At 41.7% G+C, this 24,536-nt stretch overlaps 1 protein-coding gene across 1 annotated transcript; it reads left to right on the forward strand.

Annotated features, from left to right (window-relative positions):
- The first annotated feature begins 249 nt into the window (after nt 1–249).
- Nucleotides 250–24,322, forward strand: OLFM4 (olfactomedin 4). Its single transcript, XM_075081918.1, has 6 exons — nt 250–395; nt 2,572–2,649; nt 6,223–6,375; nt 12,445–12,657; nt 13,591–13,744; nt 22,169–24,322. The coding sequence occupies exons 1-6, from the start codon at nt 315–317 to the stop codon at nt 22,960–22,962; spliced, it is 1,473 nt and encodes a 490-aa protein (XP_074938019.1). The 5' UTR covers nt 250–314; the 3' UTR covers nt 22,963–24,322.
- The last annotated feature ends 214 nt before the right edge of the window (nt 24,323–24,536 follow it).

Genomic DNA, 24,536 nt, shown 5'->3' on the forward strand with positions numbered 1-24,536 from the left:
GAGTCACAGTAACAGGATCCTAGTAAAAAGCAACCTATGTTCTACATAACCAAGATTAAGATTAGATAACGGCAGCATATGGGAAAGCGTCCCTATTAGGAAATTAGATATAGTTAATTTCTGAAGGCGAGTCACTCGTATGTTCTTTGTAGGTTATTATTTGGCACCTATTGTTACATGACTTCATGATGTCACCTCTCCAGAAACTTAAAAAATATCATGCAAGTTCCGTAAGTTTTGGTTGGGGAAATTCCCAGACTCTACTATATAAGGTCTCCTTTGTCCCTTTGCTGTCACTACTGCTGGCTGAGAAGATGAAGCCCACACAGGTGGCTGTGTTGCTCCTCATGCAAAGCATGATTGCTGTGGCTGGAACAACGGCAACAACAGAAGTGGTAAGATGGGGGGGGTCTCGTAATCTGAGCTTTGCTGCCTTCTTGTCTTCTCATGTAATTTAGATTGCTGACAAATCTAAAAAAAAGCTACTGGAAAATTATTAGGCAAACGTTGAGATCCCTGTGTGGAGAAAGTTTGAAGTATTCCTCCATCCTCCCTGCAACTAATGTATAGGGAATGGCTAATAAATGTAAAAATGAGGCACAAGTTTAAAATCAGAGTCAAATTCTGCCTTTGGTTAGATGAGTACAACTCCCAGTGAGGATCTGAGTGGATATTAAATGTTCTGTGTAGCTTCTAATTAATTAGCAAGGGCTTATAGCAGGAAAGGATCCACATCTTTGATGTGAATGGAGTTGGGAGGTGGGGGCTTTCCCAGTTCATTGACTGCTGTCATACTCTGTGACCAGGTATATAAAAGGCATGCTGGGTGATTTCTGTGGGGTGCTCTCCCTCTTCCCCATAAAATGGTATCTGTTCACACAAGAGAATTTCAACTCAAAGCTATTTATCAGAAAAAAAAATCACCAAAACAAAAACCCACCAACAAATCCAGGGAGAAAGGGAGAAAACTTTGAAAAAATAAATGTAAAAAGTAAAAATTATATTGTACTGCCTCATCCTTTTTAAATTTAAACTGGACTTAAATTATCAGAAGAAAATTCTGCTAATAGCTTAAAAGCTCTTCCAAATGAAAAAAACCCTTTTGGTTTTGTTTGATCCAAAGGGACTACCTTTTGGTATTTTTTAGCTAAAATTTGGAAAAAAAAAAACTATTTTGGCTTAGTGACCAACCAGAAAAGCCCTGTGTGCCCTTAGTTACGTTTTTTGAAGTCTGGGAGCGCTGTGGATGCAGGCAGTGAAGTCAGCATCTCCTGGGAAGGTGTGTTTGTCTGCTAAAGGAACAGAGTTGCAAAAGTCAGGACAGAGCTGTAAATATATGTTGATAAGCTGAGGGTAGAAAGCTTAATATGGGGGATGTTCCTCCTCAGTCTGCTTAGCTTTAAGCTAGTCCCCAGTTTGTGTAATTTACACAATTTGTGAGGCTCTCTGCCCTACCACTGTTAATTGCTACTAGCTGCGCCCCTCTCCCATGTTCAGTGTAATCATATGAGCCACAAATACTTATTCAAATGGGTTTATTTGACAAACTGTCCCACAAAAGCTTGTTTACGCTGTGGTCTTTAATAGACCTGCCCTTTGCCAGCCATTTGGAGTTCCCCACCATTCCTTCGCTCAGGAATGGGGCTCCGGCTGGGATTTGGGAAATGCAGAAAGACCGAGGGGTAGGTGTCCTGCTGCAGGGGAAGACCATTTGATGCTCAATCTGTCACACCATTTGACATTGAGAGTGTCTCGCTGCAGTTCCCAGTTTGCCATGGATTTTGGTGAGACCCCACTATAGGTAACAGCGTGCTGAATCATGGTGATGCACCACGCTCTACACACTATGTGGGGACGCAGTAAACCTTTAGGGACACACAGTACAGTGCCAGGGTGACAACTGCTCTCCTTGCTGTGATGGGAAGGCAGGTGCCAGCCACAGGTGAAAGTTAAAGGGGTTGTATATTGTCTTACTACATAAGACTTCCAAGGTGGACCTGGCTGTATCCTTGGCAGTGTGGTAGCTTCCCTGGTGCTCCCTCCCCACGGTGGGATGCTGCTGCCTCTGTGGCAGAGCGGGATGTGTGCCCCAGCCATCACAGCTCACAGCCTGACAGCTTGGTGTGGAAGGGGCAGAGAGTCCTGCATTGAGAGGCTGGAGTGTGAGCGAGGCAGCAAGAAGTGGATGTCCCTGCTGGGAGGACAGTAGTTTCCAGATTTAGGGCAGGGGGGCACGGTACTGTCATTTTAGACTGCCATGCAGTCTGCCAGGGCTGCCTGTCAGAGACCCAGCTCACACCTCCCAGGCAGGATGAGTGTCCCCTGCCTTGCACTGCTCACACAGAGCCTTTCTTCAAGAAGAGGTGTCTATGAAGTGACAATGGGCCTGGGGAAATGTTAGTTGCCTCAGCAGCAGATCAGAAAAGCCAATTAATTTTACAGATACTGTGGATGGCTCCCATAATAAAATTAAAGTGCTTTGGAGCTGCAGAAAGACAGACTAGCTGGTGGGGAGGGGATGGTTACGTATGCAGGAATTCACACTGAGAAAGGCTTTCCTTTACTTTTTAGACTCCTCAGCTCAGTACGACGCTTCAGTATCTGGCTCAGCCCAGCAAGATGACTGATGATCTGCACACTCCCCCAAAGGTATGAGCATTACAGTTCTTCAATGAAGTCCAGAAAAAAAACAAAATTAGAAACTTGTGTCCCATTTTTTAGGTGCTACACAGTCACTCAGAGATTTAACCTTGATACACGTTCATCAGTCAGACTGACCAAGAAAAGTTGTTTAGGTGTTATGTATCCAGGATTTTAGGTAGTAGTGAGTTCCCAAAATCATCAGTGCTGCTGCAATGTCATTCAACGCCTTAAGTCACATCCAAAGCTCTGGCATTGCCCTTGTGGCTACTGAACCGGACCCCAGACATGAAACAACTGGGGCCATGGAGGTTTGAAGGCAATGTACCAAGGTACCAACCAACAATTTGGTGGCTCCAGCCTCCCTGGAGAAAGGGCAACACCTTTTCAACTCCATCTCGCCATGTAAACCAGAGCAAGACCTTGAAACAACCTTTTGACAAGTGCCCACTTGTGGTTGCTGGGGGTGAGAAAATCTTGATTCTTCCTGTTCTACTCAGCTCAAATTTTATTCGACTATTTGGTGTTGGAGGGACTTGAATCTGACTTCTGTGCCTTCTGGTACACTGCTCAAGTCCACGGTGTGCAGATTTCAGGGTCTGGTTTCTTTCCCTCTCTCTGCCAGTGGCTACTTAATAACACGTTTGTTTTGCAGCAGATTCAATGAGGCACATTTGCTCTGCATGGTCCAGCAACCTAGTGTCAAGAACAGGGTTTGTCCAAAGCACAGCTCCAGATCAGGTCAGAGATGGCAGACAGCTCGATGGCAAGTCTTTGGTGTCCAGGCAGGCCCAGTGTGGCACCTGGGATGTGTGGAAGGTCTTCTTCTGAGAGGAGATCTGTCTCTGGCTCCAGCAGTGGGTTTACAAAGTTAAATGGAGTTAGGAGTCTCTCTCTGAGTCTCAGTAGCAGGACCCGAACATCATCCATCTCCTTGCCCAGCTGAGGTGGCCTCTGTTTCTGCCGTGTGGTTTCTGTGGATTCCATTCCTTGCCTCAGGAAAAGCAAGCAGCTAATTCAGAGCTGTGAATGCCACTGGGCTACAGTGTAGCTGGAAATTAAGCACTGAATTGGCTGGACTGTTTTGAGGATGTAACCCTATGTCCACATTTAGGCAGCTGAATAAATTTCCCGGTTTTCAGAAAATCAAGTACCTGCTGGCTCCTACTCCCTTTCTTAAACTGAAGGGATGTGGAAAAGGAGCACTTCTTACAGCTTCAAATATGTATATGTAACAGATTAATTTCACAGAGTGAAATGTTGCTGTCAAGTCCTTGCTGTAGGCCTGGAGAGTTTGCTCTCTTTTAAGCATTCAATGTAAATTATTAAACTTTAAAAAACATACAACTCCATCAAAAGCAACGGCCTATCTTGTGCATTTTTTACAGGATGAGGGAAGACATTTTTGTTATATGGTTATTATTTGACTAATATTATATTTTGATTGAAGTTCTTACTGACCCAAGGGGCTTTTAACTAAACAATGCTTCTTGGTCTCATTAACATCATGATCCGGGCGTTTCGAACGTCAATGGAAGCATGGAAGCAACTCTGTCTGCCCAGGCTGTTTGTTCCTTTGGGGAAACTGTCTCTTGGCTTGGATATAAGCTGCGCTTACTGCAATGAAGCTCTGCCTGAAATGCAAGGCTCTCTTGTAACACAAATGTTAAAATATAATGATTGTTTTTCACAGGGAGTTCAAATGCACAGGTTGGAGTTTTTTTGGGAGATGATCTGAATGCATTTAGGAATGGTTTATTTAGCACGTGGAGTAAGCATGGTAACCCTAGGTAAACTGATGGCTGTGTATAGTCAGGACTGTAGTTTACAGCAGACTACACAATGTGTGATTTGCACTATACTGTATATGAAAACATATATAAGTATAGTATATACTATGATATACTACGTATGGTATACTCTCTTTTGGTATACATATACGTATATACATTATATTTGTGTTATACGCAGAAGGGATAGAATACAATACCTTCTACACAAAAATTAGCATGCCAGTGTGCAACAGTCTTATAGAAAGTCCCATGTACTCACTAAGTCACATTTATTTCTTCTATTCAGATGTGCTTTGGTAACCTACCTGGCAGTGAAATCAATGAAAGTTATGTGCTGGGGCATTCTGGAACACCATTAGATACTCCTCTGCTTCCTTTTATGTTAAATGTCTTCAGCAGTCTGGCCATGAGTGAAGTTTTAAGGCCCATGGTGCTTGAGTAACACAGATAAAACCTCTTTTCATGCTTTCTTTCAAAATGAGATGTGTGGTGTTTGTTACGGCTGCGGTAAAGAGGTTGCCAGAAGTGTGAACTGGGATCATTCCTGCTTGCTGCTGTTCTCTTCTTGCGCTCCCTGATCAAGACAGCTTTGCTGCTGGCCATCCCTGCATGTTCTGGGCTGCTTTGGCAGTGAGGAATTTAGTCAAAATCACTGTGAAAAAGCGACAGAAGAAGTGCTGAGATGTCAGCTTTCAGTAGATAGTTTTGTTGTTTGCTTGTTTATTTTTAAGAGGGAGAGAGAAAGAAAACAGAGGAATAACTGGGATTTCTGCAAGGCAAGAGGAGAGATTATAGAAAGAAGTATATTTAAAGAGCAAGCCCGTAGTTTTAAAATACGCAGCCACATTGAAGCGTGTGCAAGAATATTTTAAAGTAACATCAAATACTTTTATTAATAAATTCGTGATAGGTTTATGAACTGGGAAACATTTTGTGTACAAACAAAAAAGAACTGCTTCAAACACACTCAGTATTCAGCCCAGTGTTTATAAGAGATGATGTGCTTTGGCTGTAAATTATAGCAAGATCATGAATTGCCGGCCCTGACCTTTCCATACGCCATACACATTTCTCCAATGGTGATGCTTTAAACATGCAGCCAGCCAGGACAAGGAGATAGCTTTGCAAACTGTCCACAAACGTGGATGAGCGAGCTGTGATGTGTGGGTGTTACGTGCAATATTTCGTAGCAAAATAAGTATCTCTACCTTAGGCTGAGCTGCATATTTAATTTGTCACCTTTCAGTGGGTGTGTAATTAAACACTTATGTCTGTTTGCTGGGGCTGGCTGAGAAACTTCAAATGAAGCATTTTTCTTTTCAAAACTTCCCCTGTTACTAGTTCTATTTCGGTGCTTTCATCTCTATGAATGGAAATGACTAAATGATCTGATCAATTCAATTCAGATTCACAGAACAGTGAGTATAAGATGTAACTTACTAAGTTCTTATTTTCCTGCTGTTGTGTGTTTTTCCATCTGCTGGAAAAGTTATTTCATTATCTTAGGAACACTGTCCACAAGATTGTGAAAGTAAGAACTATTATATGCCTCTGTTTTTTCAATGGTAAAATCTTTACAGCAATATTTAGCTATTTTCAGAAATATTTATAAGGCTGAGTCATAAAAATTGCTAGATATTTTAAGTTTCTTGGAAGAAAAAGGTAAAAGATGTCTAGTAATGAAGTTGTTGATCTCATGATTGTCACAGCTTGTATCATTGTCAGGCATTAGCTACTGATTCCAGAGAAGAATATTAACACTTTTTTCCTTACTGATTTGTCATTGCAGCTCTTCACCAATGTCTCCGGCTCTGTGGATGACAAGGGAACTTGCCAGTGCTCTGTGTACTTGCCAGACACTACCTTTCCAGTGCAGAAGGTTGAGCAATTGGAAATTACAGCCACAATGCTCTCGGAGAAGTTTGAGAAAGAGCTTTCTAAAGTAAGGTGTTCTTTTCTCATAAATATAACAATTGTATCTTTGCTGAAAAATGGTTGCCTGTGAAAAAGTACCGCAGTCAGTGGTTTTCTATGACTTGCCTTTCAAACACCGGGAAAGAGGGCTCTGTAAGAGCAGGAGAAGGGTGATTAAATCTCAAATCCTTGACACTGTAGCATGTCATACATTGGAATATCCTTAGGTCCCTTTTCTAAGCCTTTGCAGCTAGAGGCACACAGTATTTCTGGAAGAATCATTATGTTTTTCCCCTTTTGGCTCAGTTTTATTGGTTTGTGATTGCTACACAGAGCTGTGGGAAGCCAAGCCTCCTGCTCGTTCATGTGTTATTATTTATATCAAGCCAGCCAGATTGTAAGAGGGAAATGAAGGGAAAGAGGAGAAAGGTCACCACAGTCCAGAGTGAAGATGTAGGTGAATATTTGCCCCTTCACTTCTTCTGCTCTCACAGATTAAAAAAAAAAAAAAAATTAAAAAATGAGATATCTTCATTGTCAACATACAAAGCTGTGACAATGAGACTGCTGAAGTATGCATTGTTGTTGAAGACAAACACACCTTACACTACTTTGGCTGCTTGTTGTATAAATTCAGATCTATTTTTTGAGGAACTTGGGCAAACCTACACATGCTGCAGTGCACTGGGTGAAGCTGCCTGTGAAGACAGAAATCTGTCTTTGACTTTTGATAGCGAATAAATATTCAGGATTCAAATTAGATGTCCAGCAGAAAGTGTTTTCTTCAGGAACCAAGCATCTTAAGAAATGAAGTGTCCTTGAATTAATCAGCAGAAAAGGCACAGCATTAAATTATAAATTCTAACCATAAATATTCATAACCCTTCTCTGGTATAATCAGGAACAGATAAGAAGTTGTGCATAAAAAACACAACAACAGGCAGAGGAACATTTCAGTTCAAATCATTTGTTTTGAAAGAACTGGAGCTAACAATGAAACACATTCAGCTGTCAGCAGGGATATGAAGGGCAAGCTGACAGCAGTCCCACGGCCTCCAAGCACAGGAGTTACCTGATTCTTTGCAGCATGGAGGTGTAGCTCAGAGTTAATGATCCATGAAAATCATTGAGATTTCAGGTCCCCATACTGTTCCCACTGTGGTCAGTGCCAGCATTTTAAGCTAATTGCACTGGGACATGGCCAGGGGCATGATTCCCAGCCAGAAAATTGGTGTGATTCTTCAAGGTGCTTGTGTACCACCTTTCCCAGTCACTTGCCCTGGTGTAACAAGTCTCTTACCCGCACTTTCCTCAGAATGGCGCATGTTTTCTTTAGGATGTGTGATTTATCTGCTAGTCCCATGCAGATCTGCAGCGCATCTCCAGTGCTGCTTGACCTCTCTGTGTGGACAATCTCAGACCTCTATTGAGTTGAGACATCTTGCTTATATAAGACACAAGTTACTACAGATACCTAAAATTAGTTGTCCAGATTTGTATCTGAAACTCACCTCTAAATTCAGGGCAAGCAGAATCCCCTTGTGGACTTTAATGTCTAGGTTGCCAGCTGGTATCAATGTGTGTAACTGTGTGGTTATCCTTAGGTGCCCAGCAGTGTACAGCCATGTGGACACTGACCTTGGCTTTCAATTCTCACTGCAGACAGTGAAAATTCTTGACCTAACTCACGCTTGACTGAATTTCATCCTGTCGAGACCAATCAGCCAAGCAGTGTTACAATGCATCTAGTTAGATAAAGTGTGACATATACTTTGACGTGATATAGGCAGAGAGACACTTTGGGTCAGAAATGAAAATGAACAGACTGCATTTTGGTGTAACTCTAAGTGTGTAAGATTTCTCAGTTATGATGTTTTTCTGTAGAAAGAAGAAAGCTGTTGAGCATTGGCCTGTTGATATCTGAACTTAAGTAATCTGACATCTTTTGATGCATGAGTTTCCATGCTTAAAAACTCTTCACCTTTCCAGTTGTGGAAAAAAATCCTCCTTATACAATCCTGGATATGACTTTAGTCATGGTAGTACTCATAGAAAGAAGGAAATAATGAATTGGAGGAAAGCCAAGCTCTCATTATTGATCATTATTAGAAATGATCCTGAGCAAATTCCTAGGGAATCACACTCAAACAGAACCTCATCTCACCACAAGGGTGGAAATTTCTACTGAGTGCTTCCTTTTCTGACTCTGAGAATCCAAGCTTTTGTCGCTCTTCTAAAACATCCTTTGAAGCTCATGGGAGCTTTTCCTGGGTAAGAGCTGCAGGATTGGACCCTCTTAAGGATGCTTTCCATGTGTTAGAAGTCCCAGATAAACAACCTGATTGAATCGTTAACCTTTTGCCTGATTGTAGGCTAATTCAAAAAGCAAGGGGGTCCTTTTATAGAATCAGCAGGCAAGGAAGCTTGCAGATAAAGAGATGCTCTCATGTGACAAATGAGTACAAACCGTAGGCTGAAAATACCAGACTAATTTTTCCTCTGTCACATCAACCTTTGCCAGCATAATTATGATTACAGAAGAAAATTAACCTTTCAAAGCAAAGCGGGAATTGGCTGCTCCTCTCAATAGGAAAAGGGAGAGGACACCTCCGTAACAGGGATGGAACAGCATGTGATCCCAAGGAGAGAAAGTGGTTTTCAGAACTTGGCTCACAACAGCCACAACATCCTCACAGAACAAAAACAGGAGAAAAAAGCATGCCTGCCCTCTGCCAGGAACAGCTGTTTTCAAAATAGGTTAACCTGCAGTGGAATTCTTCTCAGTGTCAGCTTGTAGACTGCTTGCCAACCTTGCTCCTTATGGGTCTGTAGAGGTCAGGCCTGCCTGAAGTAAGCGTCCTGGGTCGAGTGACTTGATAGAATTACTGGTTTTGTCACTTTTTTCTTATCTTCACTCCATCCTCCCGCTTGTTTTCTTTCACATCTTCATTGTGCACCTTTGTTCCCCCTTTGGTACTCTCCAAATGCATGCTGCAGAAGTGTCTTTTTGCATGCTGCAAAACCTGTGTTGATAAATACCAATTTCAGGTAAACGACACAGTAAATGAGCATTGCAGATTTTTCCTGCCCTTTTCATTCCACAAGGGTGACAATGCTTGGAAAGGAGGAAAAACAGAATCATAGGAATTTTTTCCTACATATGCCTCACATGGCTCCATTCTTTTCCTATAAAGGGCTAATACAGGACCTATACACTCATCATAGCCTGCTTTAGGCTTTTATGCAAAATGAGGCAGCAATCAGCACTAATTATTGGTCTGTATCCCTAAATATGGGATATGCACAGAATTTCGGTGCCAGCCTGTCAAGAGACAACAGCCAGTCCCTAGCAGGTAGACGCAGTAGAAAGGCAGGGATTACAAGCTGCTTAAATCTATCTGCCAAGCAGCAGAGCAACATCATGTTCCTTTTTCAGCTGATAACTCTAAACTACAGAAACTCCTAAGCCAGATCTGAGCAGGCAGGAATGTCCACACAGGGCATTGCAATGTTTGACATATGTGCTGGATTTGTCTGCAAAAGCATCATAGACCTGTTAGAGCAGCACTACTGAGAAAATGGTATTTGTCCAATAATTTGCCAAGGGAGCTATTAGCTTAGGTTCGTTGTGATGCTGGTGGGGCTGTATAGAGCACTGCAGAGTGCTGGGGCTAGTTCAGGCTCAACTTGTATGGATATCTCTCAGCTATACTCCACTGGATGGTGTTGACATGTCCTTAAATGACCTAGATGGTTCACTGAGTGAAAACCCTCTAATGTGGGAGAAGAGCTTCAGGTCTGTGTCCTGCAGCACTCTGCAATCAGGGCTGAAATAACTATGTATGCCTTGTTCCAGCCCTTGGCATTTTGTCCAGGCTCTCAGGACCCTGGAGAAAACTCCAAATTCACAAGTTTCTCACTAATGAGTATCCATCACTAATTCCAGCAGCCTGTTTATTTCAGTGTTTTGTAGATTTGGTCTGTATTGCATTATAATGATAATTATAATTATAATAACAATTTTTGTTGTTGTTGTTGTTGTTGTTACCGTTATTGTTATCGTTATTGTTATTACTACTACTACTACAATTATTAGTATTACTGTGAGAGAGGTTATTAATACCTAGATAGATTTCCAAATACCTCTATGATGTATGTAGCTTCACACAGCAGTGCAATTTGTTCAGCCATGGGCTTGCTTTGTATTTCTCAGACTGTAATTGCACATACTTTCCTCTTTGTTGTGCAAACTCTAGGCACACAGTTCAAACATTGACCTTTGAAGAATTTTTCCAGAAGACTTTTTGAGGGTATCTTCCAACCCCGAACAGATTTTGGTGATCAGTGAAAGTGTGAGGTCAACTACATCTGGCTTTTCCAAGAACATTGCCCAGTTCTTCCCACTCTTTCTTCCTGAACAGATGATGGTGACAGCCAGGACAAGGGACCCCATCTGTCTTTGTTCTTACCCAGGCTTGACCTGGGAAATCTAGAACATCCAGTGTTATGAGTCAGGGTGCTTCTGTTGCAGCTTGTGGAGACACGTCACTTTATAACAGAGCAGCTCAAAGTCTGGCTGCACACATTTAGAACAGAGAATCTGTTTCAAACCCTGATTTAAATGCACAGGATTGAGCAGCCTGGTTTTGGTGTATTTTATGTATGTACAGGCAGAGGGGTTCATTCAAATTTATAGTGTAGTTGTGCCACTACTGGAAATTATACTTTTGAAAGGAAGGTCTTCTCATTTATGTTTCTCCTTCTTAAAACTCACCACTGAATATCTTATGATCTGAAAGGATCCTTTCTGCCCATCATGAATTTCTGTGCCTTGAGCTCCCATACCTCCTCTTTGGTACACAAGGTATTAAATTGAAATTGAAATGAATAATTTAATGTGTGTTTGTTGGGATCCCCATCCCAGGGGCTGCTGCCAGAAAAGGAGAAAAGGGAGTCCATGGTCTTCACACCATGACAGGATTTTAGAGGCCATTCCAAAGCCAATGGGGAAAGATACTGACTTTCCTTTTATCTTAAAATAATGCAAGAATGTTTGAGATGATGTGGGCTAAAAATTTTTCAGTCAAAGAAATAATAGATAGGGAAATCATAGTGCTGTAGAGAGCCGGACTTCTACTGCAAACACCATCTGAGAGTATAAATATGGAGTTTCTGCTGCAAGAAACTAATTATATTTATCCCTACTTCTTACCTTTTGTGATACAATTATATTGATTTAAGGGAAACCAGACATGACTTTTATGAAGCATATAGGAGAGAAATTATGTATCTTTCCCAAAGTATTAGATTTCAAGAAACTAATATTTTCCAAGGAATGTCCCAAATCTGTATAATATTCTTAACATTCTGCATCACAATGCTTGTGACCTTTACCTCAGCAGATACATGTGTGAAAATATATTTATCTGGACAACTGTTTAATGGTTCAAAGGCTGAAAAGGCTGCTATGTAAATTTCTGTAGCTAAAGCCTGAAATAAATTTTACACTTTCATTTGAACTAGATTTGATTTTTAACACTCTGTTTGAACATTCTCCCTCTGCCCAAAGACAAACCCCTAACCAGTTCTGCTGATTTTTGACACAATTCAAATGTACAAAGGGTAAAATCCTATTTGGATTCAGAGTTAATAGGAAATGAAGTTAAAAATTTGGGAATCCTTTATTGCATTTTTCAGCCTCCTTGGGTTGCTTTTGTGAGATAACACACTGCAGATTTCTGAATAAAATTTTCACCAATGTAAGTTCTTGGCATACTGAGGATAAAATTAGCTCTCAGAGACAATATTGGCAAAGAACTAAAAAAAATGGAAGACTCAGAGTAAAATCCTGCCTTCAGTTATCCCCAGGCATTCCTGAGGGGACTTTGTGGAGCTGCCAACAATAAATGAGGGTTAAATTTTACATTTTTTATGTATGTGATGAGAATTTCATTTATGTAGTTTATGTGAAGAATATATGTATCAGGTACGTGGAAGTTATGCATGGGGTACTCAGAAATATAATAAAGAAGTCAAACAGGCTTGTTTTATTTGCTAACCTGGACTTGAATATGTACCTTTTTTTTTTTTCTTCAAGGTTCGAGAGTACTCAAAAATGATTGAATTCTATCAGCAGCAAATCCTTAATCTAACCATCAGAGTGGAGCATATGGAGATAAGCGGTGTATCTTTCACAGAACTGGACTTCCAGTTACTGAAAGTGGAAATCAGTGACCTAGAGAGACTGGTCACTCAGCTGAAATCCAGCCTCGGTGGAAGCAATGTCATCATTGAGCAAATATATTTGGAGGTATTGCCAGACTCTTAGTTAGCCACGGAAGGTTCAAATATACAGAAATATACAGATAGTCTGTTTCCTCTTTAGTGTTTATGTTGAGGAAATACAGCCTGTCTCTACTGCAGCCAATGGAATTATTTTAACATTTCATAAGCATAGATCAAAAGAAAGCTTGATCTTATATGTATTAATGTCTTTTTCCTTGATATAGAGCACAGAAAAGAAAGAAACCTCGAAAAAAAAATGGGGACCTCTTTATTTTTCCTAACCATCTGCCTGAAATTTAACAGTTTGGCATAGTGTTAAGCGCACAAGCTGATTAAATTATTATAATAAATGTTAATTTATAGACCCCCCATGCTTGAAAGCCTCTGTGCTTTAACTTAGATAATTAAAAAATTAGCTTCTGGTTGCTAGGGCAGTGGCCCAATCAATATGAAATCAAAAAGTGGGAAAGACTATCACCTTCCCAGCAGACTATAAATCACATTTTCAAAATTGTAATTAATCACTCACCTAGAAAGTATAATTACTTCAGATGGAAAATGAAATATCATTTTCTCCATTGTCCTCTAGATCATCAAGTAGGTGACTGAGAACTTTATTTATCTTTGCAAATAAAATATCGAGATACTTTTGTAAGAGTGGAATAAGTTTTTTTTTATATAGAATAGCTAATACTTGCCTAAGACCTACTGGATATTTTATACCATGTCTAATATAGTGCTATACTTTTGCATTATGGTATACAACTGAGTGTTAAAACATTTCCTTGTGGCCACATACCTCTGCTAGAAATGTAAAGGTCAGGGTAGCAGGATAAGGGGAAGACTTAGGGATATTTCTTAAAACTGTTTATGTAGCATCTTCTATAGTATGATCAACCCTGCCTGCAAAATAAAGTTGACAGAAATTTAAACTTGCTCCCTCTTTTTCTTTTTCTAGATCACAAATCTGACTATACTGGTAAATGAACTAGAATCACTGGACAAAAACAATATCCTGGCAATTCGTCGACAAATTGTGTCTCTGCAGAATCGATTGAAAGAGTGTGAAGAGAGCAAAAACCAAACTACAGTACCCCCTTATTTCCCAGCAGGTAAACATTTCTCTTGTATATCAGATAAGAAACAACATAGTACATGGGTAGAACAGTAAATGCAGAGATTTCGCTTTGTTAATATTAAATACAATTGTAATGATACTACTTAGCTCTTGAAAAATTGAGGAGACAGCTCCTAATGTTTCATCAACAGGTTCAAAAGAAAAATGAGGGCAGGAAGCAAACCCAGACACAGGAGCTGTTTTCAAACGGAAAAAGTTGTAATCTTCCCCTCACCTGCAGTGCAAAAATGAATCCCTACCCCCCTTCTCTTTTTCAAAACAATTACCTTTTTTTGTGGGAAACTGTGCTTTTTTTTTCTTTTCTGATCAGCTTTGATTTTTAATAGTTCCTGTAAAAGTGACCTGTGTCATGGCAATTTTGCTCTAAAGCTGCTTGGGAAATGTTTGAGCAACCGTTGATGTACTAAAGCTGTTGGTATGCAAGCTCCTGAAGGTAGCTTTGCATGAAGATTACCTTTGCTTCACAGGAAAAAGATCCTTCTAAATCAGAAGGTCAAGAACCTTGGGGGGAAATTCTGGTCTCAGGCAAATAAGTGGGAGCTTTTTCCCTGATTCCAGCAGAACTAGGATTTTATCATTTTCTTAACTAGGAAAGGTTATGTTTTGGGGCTTAGACCAGTGGTTCCCAGAGTGCTGTTCATATAGAAGTATCAACAGTCCCAGGGCATGTGGTAAGCAGTTTACAACTGGAATAATTTTTGTCTTGTCAGTGTGTTCAGTTTGAAACATGACATTTGTGAGTGAATCTTAGTCTAAGAAATTTTGAAAGTTAGATATGATTCACTGGAGCAAACTGTTTAGGAAACACGGGTTTACGTATGCCAGGTCAAGCATCCCACTTGCTAACAGACAGGAGGATTTATCAAACTGTGTTGATCCCCTGAGTGTTTTATACACAGGGGGCTCCTTTTGATGGAGTATAGTATGAGAGAAAGTGCTCCATTGTATACAACACCCAGGGGAAGAATCCTCCTTTTTCACGTAAGCTGGTTACAATCAGCTAGAGGACCCCATAAAAAAGGAGGAGTGATGTCCTGCTTACAATGAGCATGGATTTGCACCTACCAGGATTTACCTCTCTTCACCTTGGAGTCAGCTAGCTCAAACATTCAAACATCTCGTTGGAAAGGTGAGAGGCAGAAATACAAGCTTCCCTTATGGTCAGCAGCCTTTCCTATTGTGATCTCCTTAGGGTTTCATGGTGGTACAGGCAGCTGCTGCACTTCTCTGACAGGATGCGCGAGTAACACCTTGTCTGGGGATCAGGCAGGAGAGAAAGCTGAAACAAAAACCTGCATTGCAAAATCTCAAGGCTCTTCTCTGCTCCTTAAGGAAGGGCTTAAAACGTTTCAGTGAAAAAAAAAAGGGAATGTTTGAAAAGTATTTGAAGGGCATCTCATTGATTTATTGAGGGTGACGGTGTGTGGAAAGAAACAGCCTCTTTCTCTTCAAGCCTACAGCAAGCCTTTGTTTTTGGTGAGAAAGTACTGAGCTCTGGAACAAGAATACTGTGTCCTTCCATGAGTGATGGAGGAAGGTGCTGCTTTTACGCCTGGGTGGTTGGCATGAGCATCTGTGGGAGGTAGGAGCTTTCACAGAGTGGGAAAGGGTTAGGCAAGTCAAGCCTAGAGCAGGATGATAGCACTGGGATGGGTAAGTGCAACTGCATAGGGTCGTGTCAGTAATAGAATTATTTAGCATTTCTTCTTAGGGCACAATGGGGAGATGGATAGCATTTATTTGGGACCAAAATGGTATTGCTTTAGTGTTGCCTTATTCCTGACTGGTGTGCCAGCTAGCTCAGGCACTTTTGCGTGTCGCTGCATTGTGTGGGAACCACAGAGCAGAAAATAGCCTAGGAGGCCAAAACCCCAGCTGGTATGAACAATGATAACTCCATTGACTTCCAGAGAATTACCACCACTGACATCAGCTGAGGACATCCTCTGGTATTATCGGTGACTTTATTGCCTGCCCACAGCAATAGGAATGCTGGAAGGGTTGGAGGATGTGAGTGGATGTATTGTCATGGCTACCTCTAGGGTGAGGGTGGTCTCTGAGGCTGGCACAAATGGATGGCAGAGCAACTGCAGAGGGCTGGCAAGTTTCCTGCCTGTTGAGTAGTGCCAGATATACAGATAATCCAGGTATTATGTATGTGGATCCCTGCTAATCCACTCTGGACTGGCATATCCTGACTTTGTGTGCCTGGTGGGGAGCAAATGTTCTCTGGGCAGAGAATTCTGTAGAGCAGTTACATACCTTGTAGATGGTATCTGAAAACAAATAGTAGGAGGAAGATGTTATTGGTTGGGGAGGTGTGGGAGAGATGCATTTTCTAGATGGCCATTTTGGAGGCTTTGTGTGGATGCTCACACCTAGGCTGCTGAAGCTCTCTAGCACTCATTTACACATTTGAACACAATTTCCATACGTTTTCCCTGCAAGCATGAATGCCTTGAATTCCTGCCAAACCATTTGGCCTTGCCCTGCTTTTAGTTCATATTATATTTATAATGTTTGCATTAAACTGACTCTTTGTCCTGTTTTCAGACTGCATTTTCTTTCCCCCTTCATACTTTCTCCTGCATATTTTGGGTAGACAACATGAACTAGAGAGAGTTTGGCTAATCCCCAAGCTGTCTAAGACCATGAGTCTAAAGGCAAGTTTAATTAAAGATTCTTGCTTCTCAGTGCTGTAGTATACAGCCCCTCTGACTATGTCCCCTAAGGCTTTTGCTGCTATATTTCTCAGAGTGAGCAGGCCTGTTCTCAAACTACATAAAGAAATATCTGGTCTCCATTTGCCTTTCTTTCTGACAGGAGAGGTGGGTGTCTGAGGGTCTGAGATGGGGCTCAGTAAATACATAATCATCCTCCTCATCATCACTGGGTTTCCTATCTGCAGCAGTTACTGGCATCTCTCTCCTCACCACTTCTGTGGGAAGAAATATTTATACATTCTTTTTTCTTTGGCACTGATCTCATCTGGTTGCATCAGGGCAAGTATAGAAAGAAAAGACCCCAGGATGGTTCTTTGAGGACTCTGCAGCAGATTCTTTGTCACATCTCACTGAAATGATCTGAGAGGCAGCAGGGAGAAGTGAGTCAGATGAAACTCTCAAAGGCAAAAAAGAAAGGAAGGAAAAAAAGAGGAAAGCTGTTTTTTTCTGGCTTTTATAAATTTAAAAATTAAGGATTTCAAGTTACTAGTGAATAGGTCTGAGCAGGAAGAAGACCTGGTGTAGCCTAATGCTGAAACTCAGGCAGTCCTATTGGAGTCTTATAGCGATTTCACTTTTACCTTATATTTTACCTCCTAGGTACCCAAGATGTCTGTGTTTTTTGAGTGTTTTGAGTTGTGTTTTGAAATTAGTATGTCCATACACAAAGACAGAGACATGCTTACAGGCACCTGAAAAGAGCTGGCCAGTGCCTCCTTTCCAGGACTGCCTGAACTGCCCCTGGAGAGACCTGTATATCTCCATTGACAGTGGAGGGAGCTTAGCCGAGGCACCTGAATTTTTAGTTGCCTGAAGGTCGGTCAGATGAACTCCAGCCCTCTGCTTCATCCCCTGTTAGATGCTGACAATGTAAGTCTTCTCTGATGCAGCTGTCAGCCTGTGTCTGTGCCCTGTGATACTGATGAAGACGAGGTGTCTGTGTGGGTCTTCTTCTGTCAGTGAGACAGGAGGAATCATAGAATCATTGAGGTTGCAAAAGACCTCTAGGATCATCAAGTCCAACAGTCAACCCAACACCACCATGCCTCCTAAACCATGTGCTGAAGTGCCACATCTACACATCTTTTAAATACCTCCAGGGACGGTGACTCCGTCACCTCTCTGGGCAGCCTGTTCCAATGCCTGACCGCTCTTTCAGTAAAGAAATTTTTCCTAATATCCAATCTAAACCTCCCCTGGTGCAACTTGAATCCATTTCCTCTTGTCTTATAGCTTGTTACCTGGGAGAAGAGACCAACACCCACCGCACTACAACCTCCTTTCAGGTAGTTGTAGAAAGCAATAAGGTCTCCCCGCAGCCTCCTCTTCTCCAGACTAAACAACCCCTGTTCCCTCAGCCGCTCCTCATAAGACTTGTTCTCCAGACCCTTCACCAGCTTTGTTCTCCTTCTCTGGATACGCTCCAGCACCAAAATGTCCTTCTTGCAGTGAGGGGCCCAAAACAACACAGTGCTCGAGGTGCGGCCTCACCAGTGCCGAGTACAGGGGCACGATCACCTCCCTGCTCCTGCTGGCCACACTATTCCTGATACAAGCCAGGATGCCGTTGGCCTTCTTGGCCACCTGTGCACACTGCTGGCTCATGTTCAGGTGGCTGTCAGCCAATACCCCCAGGTCCTTCTCTGCCGGGCAGCTTTCCATGTGGAAAAGAGGAGCCAATATAAGCCTTTCCCTGAGCAGCTCTGTCTCCTGTGTCTCAAGCCATAGTAAGGCTGGTAACAGCTCACACATCTGGATGCAGCGTTTCATCTGATGAGAGAGGCGGATGCACATCTGGTGCTTGGGATTATGTGTGACAGTGTAGCACCAGCCTGCTCCTGGTCTCTGTGCTCCCCATGGGAGTTCCTTTAAATATGGGTCCCACCTTGTCTCATGATCTTTGGCTGCATAGGCGAACTGCAGTCCCTTCTCCTCTGTGATTAGATGCAGCTGCTTGGTGGGGGGAGGCTGCTGGAGTATTTTTGGCACCTGTATTGTTGGAGTGAGAAGCTGATGTGCTCTGCAAGTGCTTCAGTGCGAAGTGGGTGAAGCGAGACCCAACACGATGTGTCTCATGCTCAGTTCTGCAGCCCGTTAGCCAAGCAAGTCAGGTTCCCTCCAGTCCTGACAACTAAGCGCCAGCTTCTTTTCTGATGAATCAGGATTAGTAAACAACTGAGCTGAGATATTGGTTCTTTATGTAGGGAGAAGGAGAAGTATCTGTGTACGTACCTATGTTAGTCCTTCTTTTGCCTATTCACTACATAAGCATGAAACAAAGGCAGGCAAAAATACCAGGACGTCATTTAACAGTGGCCCAAAACAGTGGAGAAAGGAGTTAAAACTTGAAAGTCTGAATAATGCATATGGATTTATTTCAAGTACCTTCTAATGTTTACAAAATTACATGACACTTTGTTTCCTTTGTGCATTTTTTTTCCCACAAGATCCAGACAGGGAGGCAAGTTTAGATTAAATAAACAACAATGAATTCTTCTGAACCTGTGCAGAAGACAGATCACCTCCTGACTACCACAGAGTCTTTTTTTGGGAAAAAAAAATTCTGGGAGAGTTTTCAAGGCAATCAAAATCACGAACATTCTCTATAGAAACCTCGGACAATTTTTGATGTCATTAAAACGGAACATGCTTCTAACTTTATTTTAATAATTCATTGTTTCATAAATAAAAACCAAACAAGTGTTCAGCAGAGAGATCTCTTTAAGGGAAGAAATAATAATTTATTATTTCTTTTGTAAAAAAAGGTCTCTTTGCTGCACACACGTTTGTTTTTTATTTATGAAACTATGTATGAATTATTAAAATAAATCTGGAATTGTGTTCTGCTTAATGACATGAAAAATTATTTGAGGTCGCATATAGATGAGCTTAGCAGTGCTTCACTACCTGCAAGCTTCGGTGCTATATTTTTCTAAACAAATCAAAAGTTTTAGAGCATTTAATAACCATTTAATTCTGAGATAAGTTTATTGTGATTTAAGCACAGTAATATATTCAATATGTCACCAGCTTGAAAGAAGCCCTTATGCCAGAGGTAACAATACATAATAGAGATATAAGAAAAAAACAGTTCAGATTGATTTATGGAGTTGGCAGGCTGCAAGCCGTTTTGCACTGTCTGCCTTAGCTTTCTTCCTTTGCATGAGCTGAGGTATAAACACCTCCAAACGTTAGTATCTGTGCCAAGTGCTGAGGCCATGTTACTAGCCATGCTACGTGCCATTTCCAGAGATACAGCCTGGCCAGCCATATAGCAGTGCCTTTCTTGTGTGCTATATTTGGAAATGAGGTTTCTGCTCCAGGGCCTCGTCCTTGGTAAAGCACTTAAGTGCATGCTTAAATGCTCATCTGCTCTGAGTCAGGAATGCTGACTCGCATTGATTCTTGGTGGCACGGAGGGAAGTAGGATTCAACCAGGGTCATCCCACGTTTCAGCCACAAGAATCCCAGGACACAAAATGGGCTGGGGGAGGAGACGGGCTTGTTCACAACTCGTGTCACTCTCTCTGCCATGAGCTGGGCACTCGGTGATGCAGAGCTGCTCCCATGGGCAATACTCACCCTAAGGAAGTTGCTAACGGCGCCTGGCGACACAGGGATTTAGCACAGCATAATGATTCATATTTAAAATAAAGCTGTTTCTCCCTTTCCTCATAGATGTTGAGAGGAGGCTGCAGGTGAATCACATGTCCTTCAAGTCACTAGCGCAAGACAGCACAAAACTGTGAGGGGTGAAGATATGACATAGTGGAAGGAGGGAAATACTACATTTTCAGAAAGGAGTAGACAAGGAGAGCTTCACAGCCCAAATACACATTTGCACAGGTGTTACCCTTTTGCTTGGACGTTCAGGCCACAGGTTTCCTTGTCCCAGAGGCAGAGCACCTTCCCCCCGGGCAAAGCAGATCAGAAAAACATTTCTTTTCATTTGCAACAGTCCATTTTCACCAAATATCTTGTTTCCCTGTCTATTTCCAAGTAGAGTACTTCACATTGGTCTGTCTCCCTCTATCTGTGGGATAGAGTAGGAGGCCTTTGAGAACATGACACCTCCTAGGCTTTTTCTGTCAGTGGCTTCAGGAGTTTTCAATTCAGCTCTGTAAGAATTGTCTAGCCTTGCTTAGGGATGGCCGGTTTTGAGGGCAAAAGGTAAATTCTTTCTCTGTCATTTCTCTTTCTTCTTTGTGCTAAGACATAGGTTATTTATATGCTAGACAACCCTTCATATGACTGAGCTTATGAACAGCCATTCTTTTCATACAGCCTATAAGCAATCGTGACATGGTACCCATGCAAAGTATTAAAACCTCAAAAGATAAGTTTGACTTTCACCTTTGATGCCATAGCTGGTGGTGCACGGAGGTCCTGTGCTAAGGGAGGTATTATTAACATCAAAGAGTTGTGGCCATTAATTTATCGATTAATTGACATGTGAGACTTGGGTCTATTCATATTGTACTCCATCTTTAATAAGGAAGGCTGTCTAGTAGCTAAAGCACCCCACTGAATTGGGAAACATTGGAGTACCACTAAGCTTGTGAGCTGGTGCCAGTCACTTGACATCTCTGTCTCCATCACCTGAGGTGGACATACACTTACAATAAAAAATCTGGGACACTTTTGTGGCAGTAATAAAAAAACCTAATGTTAACACTTGGAGAAAAGCATGCAGGTTTTTGCCAATGGCAGCTTCAGGCTCATCAGAGGCCCACGGACGTTTCTGAGTGGAGGATTTTTTCTACCAGTGACTTACAATATTGAGAATTTATCAGGAAACAGGGATGTACTGCCATTTACCATGAGTAAAAGGAAAGTATTTCTAGTATCTAAATTCATTTTTCCATGATCCTGAAAATGGCTTCGTAGCTGATATGTGGAAAATAGAGCTGTTCTGGTTCAGCCTGAAGTCATATTCCCTTTAGAGTTGCCTCACAGGAAAACTCAGAGTAATATCTGCCTACATTTCCTAGGCTGTGATTGTTACTGTCTGCAGATTTCTTTGAGGGCCTGAGGTGGAAGGCACCATGCGGCTGTGACGGTCTTTTGTAAAGCTGTGGTTCTGACAGCAGAATGCTAATCTGAAATGTGATTCTGGAATGACTGCTGCTGCTGCTCTTCCTTACCCTCCACAGTGAAATACACAGAAATCAGATGTTCAGCTTCCTTTTTTCCCCATCTTCCATGCTCTCAGTTCCACTGAGGGAGAAAATAACCTAAAATGCTTCTGAAACTGTATTTTCCAAGGGATTTCCTAGTGCATCAGGCTGGCGTGCTTCAAATGGATAGAAAGAGAAATGTGTCCCTTGTCTGGAACAGCACAGTGAGCACTTACAGTTTCTGTGAATCAATCCTGACTAAGGACAGATGTCCCTAACTTTTCTCCACCCCCCTGGCCCCCCAGATAGCTGTAATAATAGGTACTTTTTAATTATTATTATTTTTACTAACTTTCTGAGTCAACTAGGAACACTTAGTGCCATCCAGTTGCTGACCTTGGCCCAAAATGTGCCTTTCACACATGAAGCTATAAATTTATGTCTGTGCTTTGCCACAAAGCTGATCCCTAGTAAGCACACTCTAGAGGCTACAGTATGCAGATCTTCTCTCCTAATAATGACATTTGGAAAAACCTGTTTTTTTCTCTTTATTTGCAGGTAGCTGCACTCACCGTGGACTGCTGAATGTTAGCCAGCCCTACATTGTAAAGCTGAACTGGAGAGGATTTTCCTACCAATACGGTTCCTGGGGTAGAGATTACTCTCCCTCTGACCCAGAGAAGGAAGTCTATTGGGTTGCACCATTGAACACAGATGGGAGATACTTGGAATACTACAGAATTTATAGTTCCTTTGATAATTTGTTGCTGTTTAAACCCATGTATGAAAGTAGAATATCATATGGGCAAGGAAGTGGTGTTGCCCTTTATAAAAATTATATGTACTATCATGCTTATAGTTCAAGAAATATGGTGAAGCATGATTTGAAAACAAACACCATGGTTTTGAGGAAGGAGCTTCCAGGTGCTGCTATCAATAACCGTTTCTCTTATGCTGGTGTATCATGGCAAGACATGGATTTTGCTGTGGATGAAAGTGGGTTATGGGTAATATATTCAACAGAACAGAGCATGGGCAACATTGTGATTAGCAAAATCAATGAGACCACACTTGATGTGCTAAATACTTGGCAGACAAGACAGTACAAGCCATCTGTTTCCAATGCTTTCATGTTATGTGGTGTTCTGTATGCCACAAGGCCAATGAATACTAGAAAAGAGGAAATCTTCTACATGTATGACACCAGTACTGGCCAAGAAGCTCGTGTTAGTGTCGTTCTGGATAAAAAGTTAGACACAATCCAGAGTATAAATTATAACCCCACAGATCAGAAACTGTACATTTACAATGATGGTTACCTTCTAAGATATGATGTGACCTTTCAGCTTTAGCATCCCAGTGACATCAGCATACTATAAAACTGGCAGCAACTAAAACGAGATCTGATAGCCTTTAGACAATGCTGTTGCCAGTTTAGAGTTCATTTAGTCTGATGTACTGTATCTGTGGGTGTTATATGTATTATTTATACTCTTTAAAGGAATTGCCCACTCTGGTCAGTAGAATTGCTGGCAGCAGTGTTTGGCAGTACTGGGTTCTTTAGGTTTTGATTGGTGTTTATTGGTGCTCGGTGCTTTACAACTGTCCTGCCTCTATGCTTTTTACTTACAGAAATTGATGGGCACAGCCTATCTACTGACCAAGAAGCTAATTACCCACTCATATGCATTTGTCAGTGTAACAAAGGCAAAGCACCCAGAAACTGAGAAGGCATTTCCACTGATCTTCATCAGTGTGAACTGTGGCCTCGGCGAAATTAATTGAAGTATTAAAATAGTATAGGAAGTAGACTTGGTCAGAAGACAGCAACCCATTTGTTAGGTGGAAGCAGTAATATCTGGCTCAAGGCTTCAGGAGAAGCTAGAAATGCACGTTGTTGTTTGAAGACCTACCACAGGGAGGGAAGAGAAGGCATTCGTGCAGGGACAGAGCTCACTGCCCTTGCCATCACTGATGTAGTGGGACAGCTGCCCCTGGGTGCCCACCTATAGCCACCTCCTCAGCCCTCTCCCAAGCTGCCATAGCACCAGGCTGGCTTCTCGGACTGGCTGTGGGAGCAAAACTGGCAGCAGGGCTTTCATCAACTTTCCCTCTGTATCACACTTCTGGCCTTAGCAGTTCCTAAACCTGCCTTACAAATGGTGTTACTGTAATCAAGCCATGTTTTGTGGTCACCATGGCTCCATTTTCCTAGCAGTACAGTGCAAGAAACACCCTTTTCCTTTCCTTTATGCTCTTGTAAGCTGATGTAAATTCTCCCATTGTCTTTATTGGGCACAAGTAGCTCTTAGGAGAATATCAGTATATCATGCATTACCATAGAATGACAGCTGTGTTATTTAATGTGCTTCTATTCAACATTTTTGCCATTCCATAATTTGATTCCTGGGAGCCTTGTTAGCGTAGGGTCCAGTTTGTTCTCTGGGTAATTCTGTCTCATAGCAAGGTAAAGGGTCTTGTGGAAAACAAGTGTGGTCAAACTAGTTGGATATATGCGGGGTTTTTTAACAGGCATTGTGTAATAGTTTCTGAGTGTATGCACTCTATCAATGTCTTACCTTCATGTCAGAAATCAGGCTGAAATACTGAAATTCAGAGCTATACAATGATGAAGAAAGCAGTTCATATAGTTAATTTTAATCTGTTACTTATGCAAGCATGTCTGTGTCCTCTGATAATCAAAATCAATACATATGCAAATGATTGCTTTTGTTTTAATAAAAACAATATTTCAAAGAATCTCAGCTGTGCCATAGAGCCATGTAAAGCTGCTCGTGACAAGTAGATAACTTCTGGGATGCAACAGGAAACCAGGGCACCAAATGTTTGAAACAGGATCATTGCACTCACTTGGGTTCCGTGTGCTTAAATAGTTCTGGGAACAACACAAAGGTGTGAATCAGTA

This window comes from Phalacrocorax aristotelis, chromosome 1 (genome assembly GCF_949628215.1).
Source record: "Phalacrocorax aristotelis chromosome 1, bGulAri2.1, whole genome shotgun sequence".
Lineage (NCBI taxonomy): Eukaryota > Metazoa > Chordata > Aves > Suliformes > Phalacrocoracidae > Phalacrocorax > Phalacrocorax aristotelis.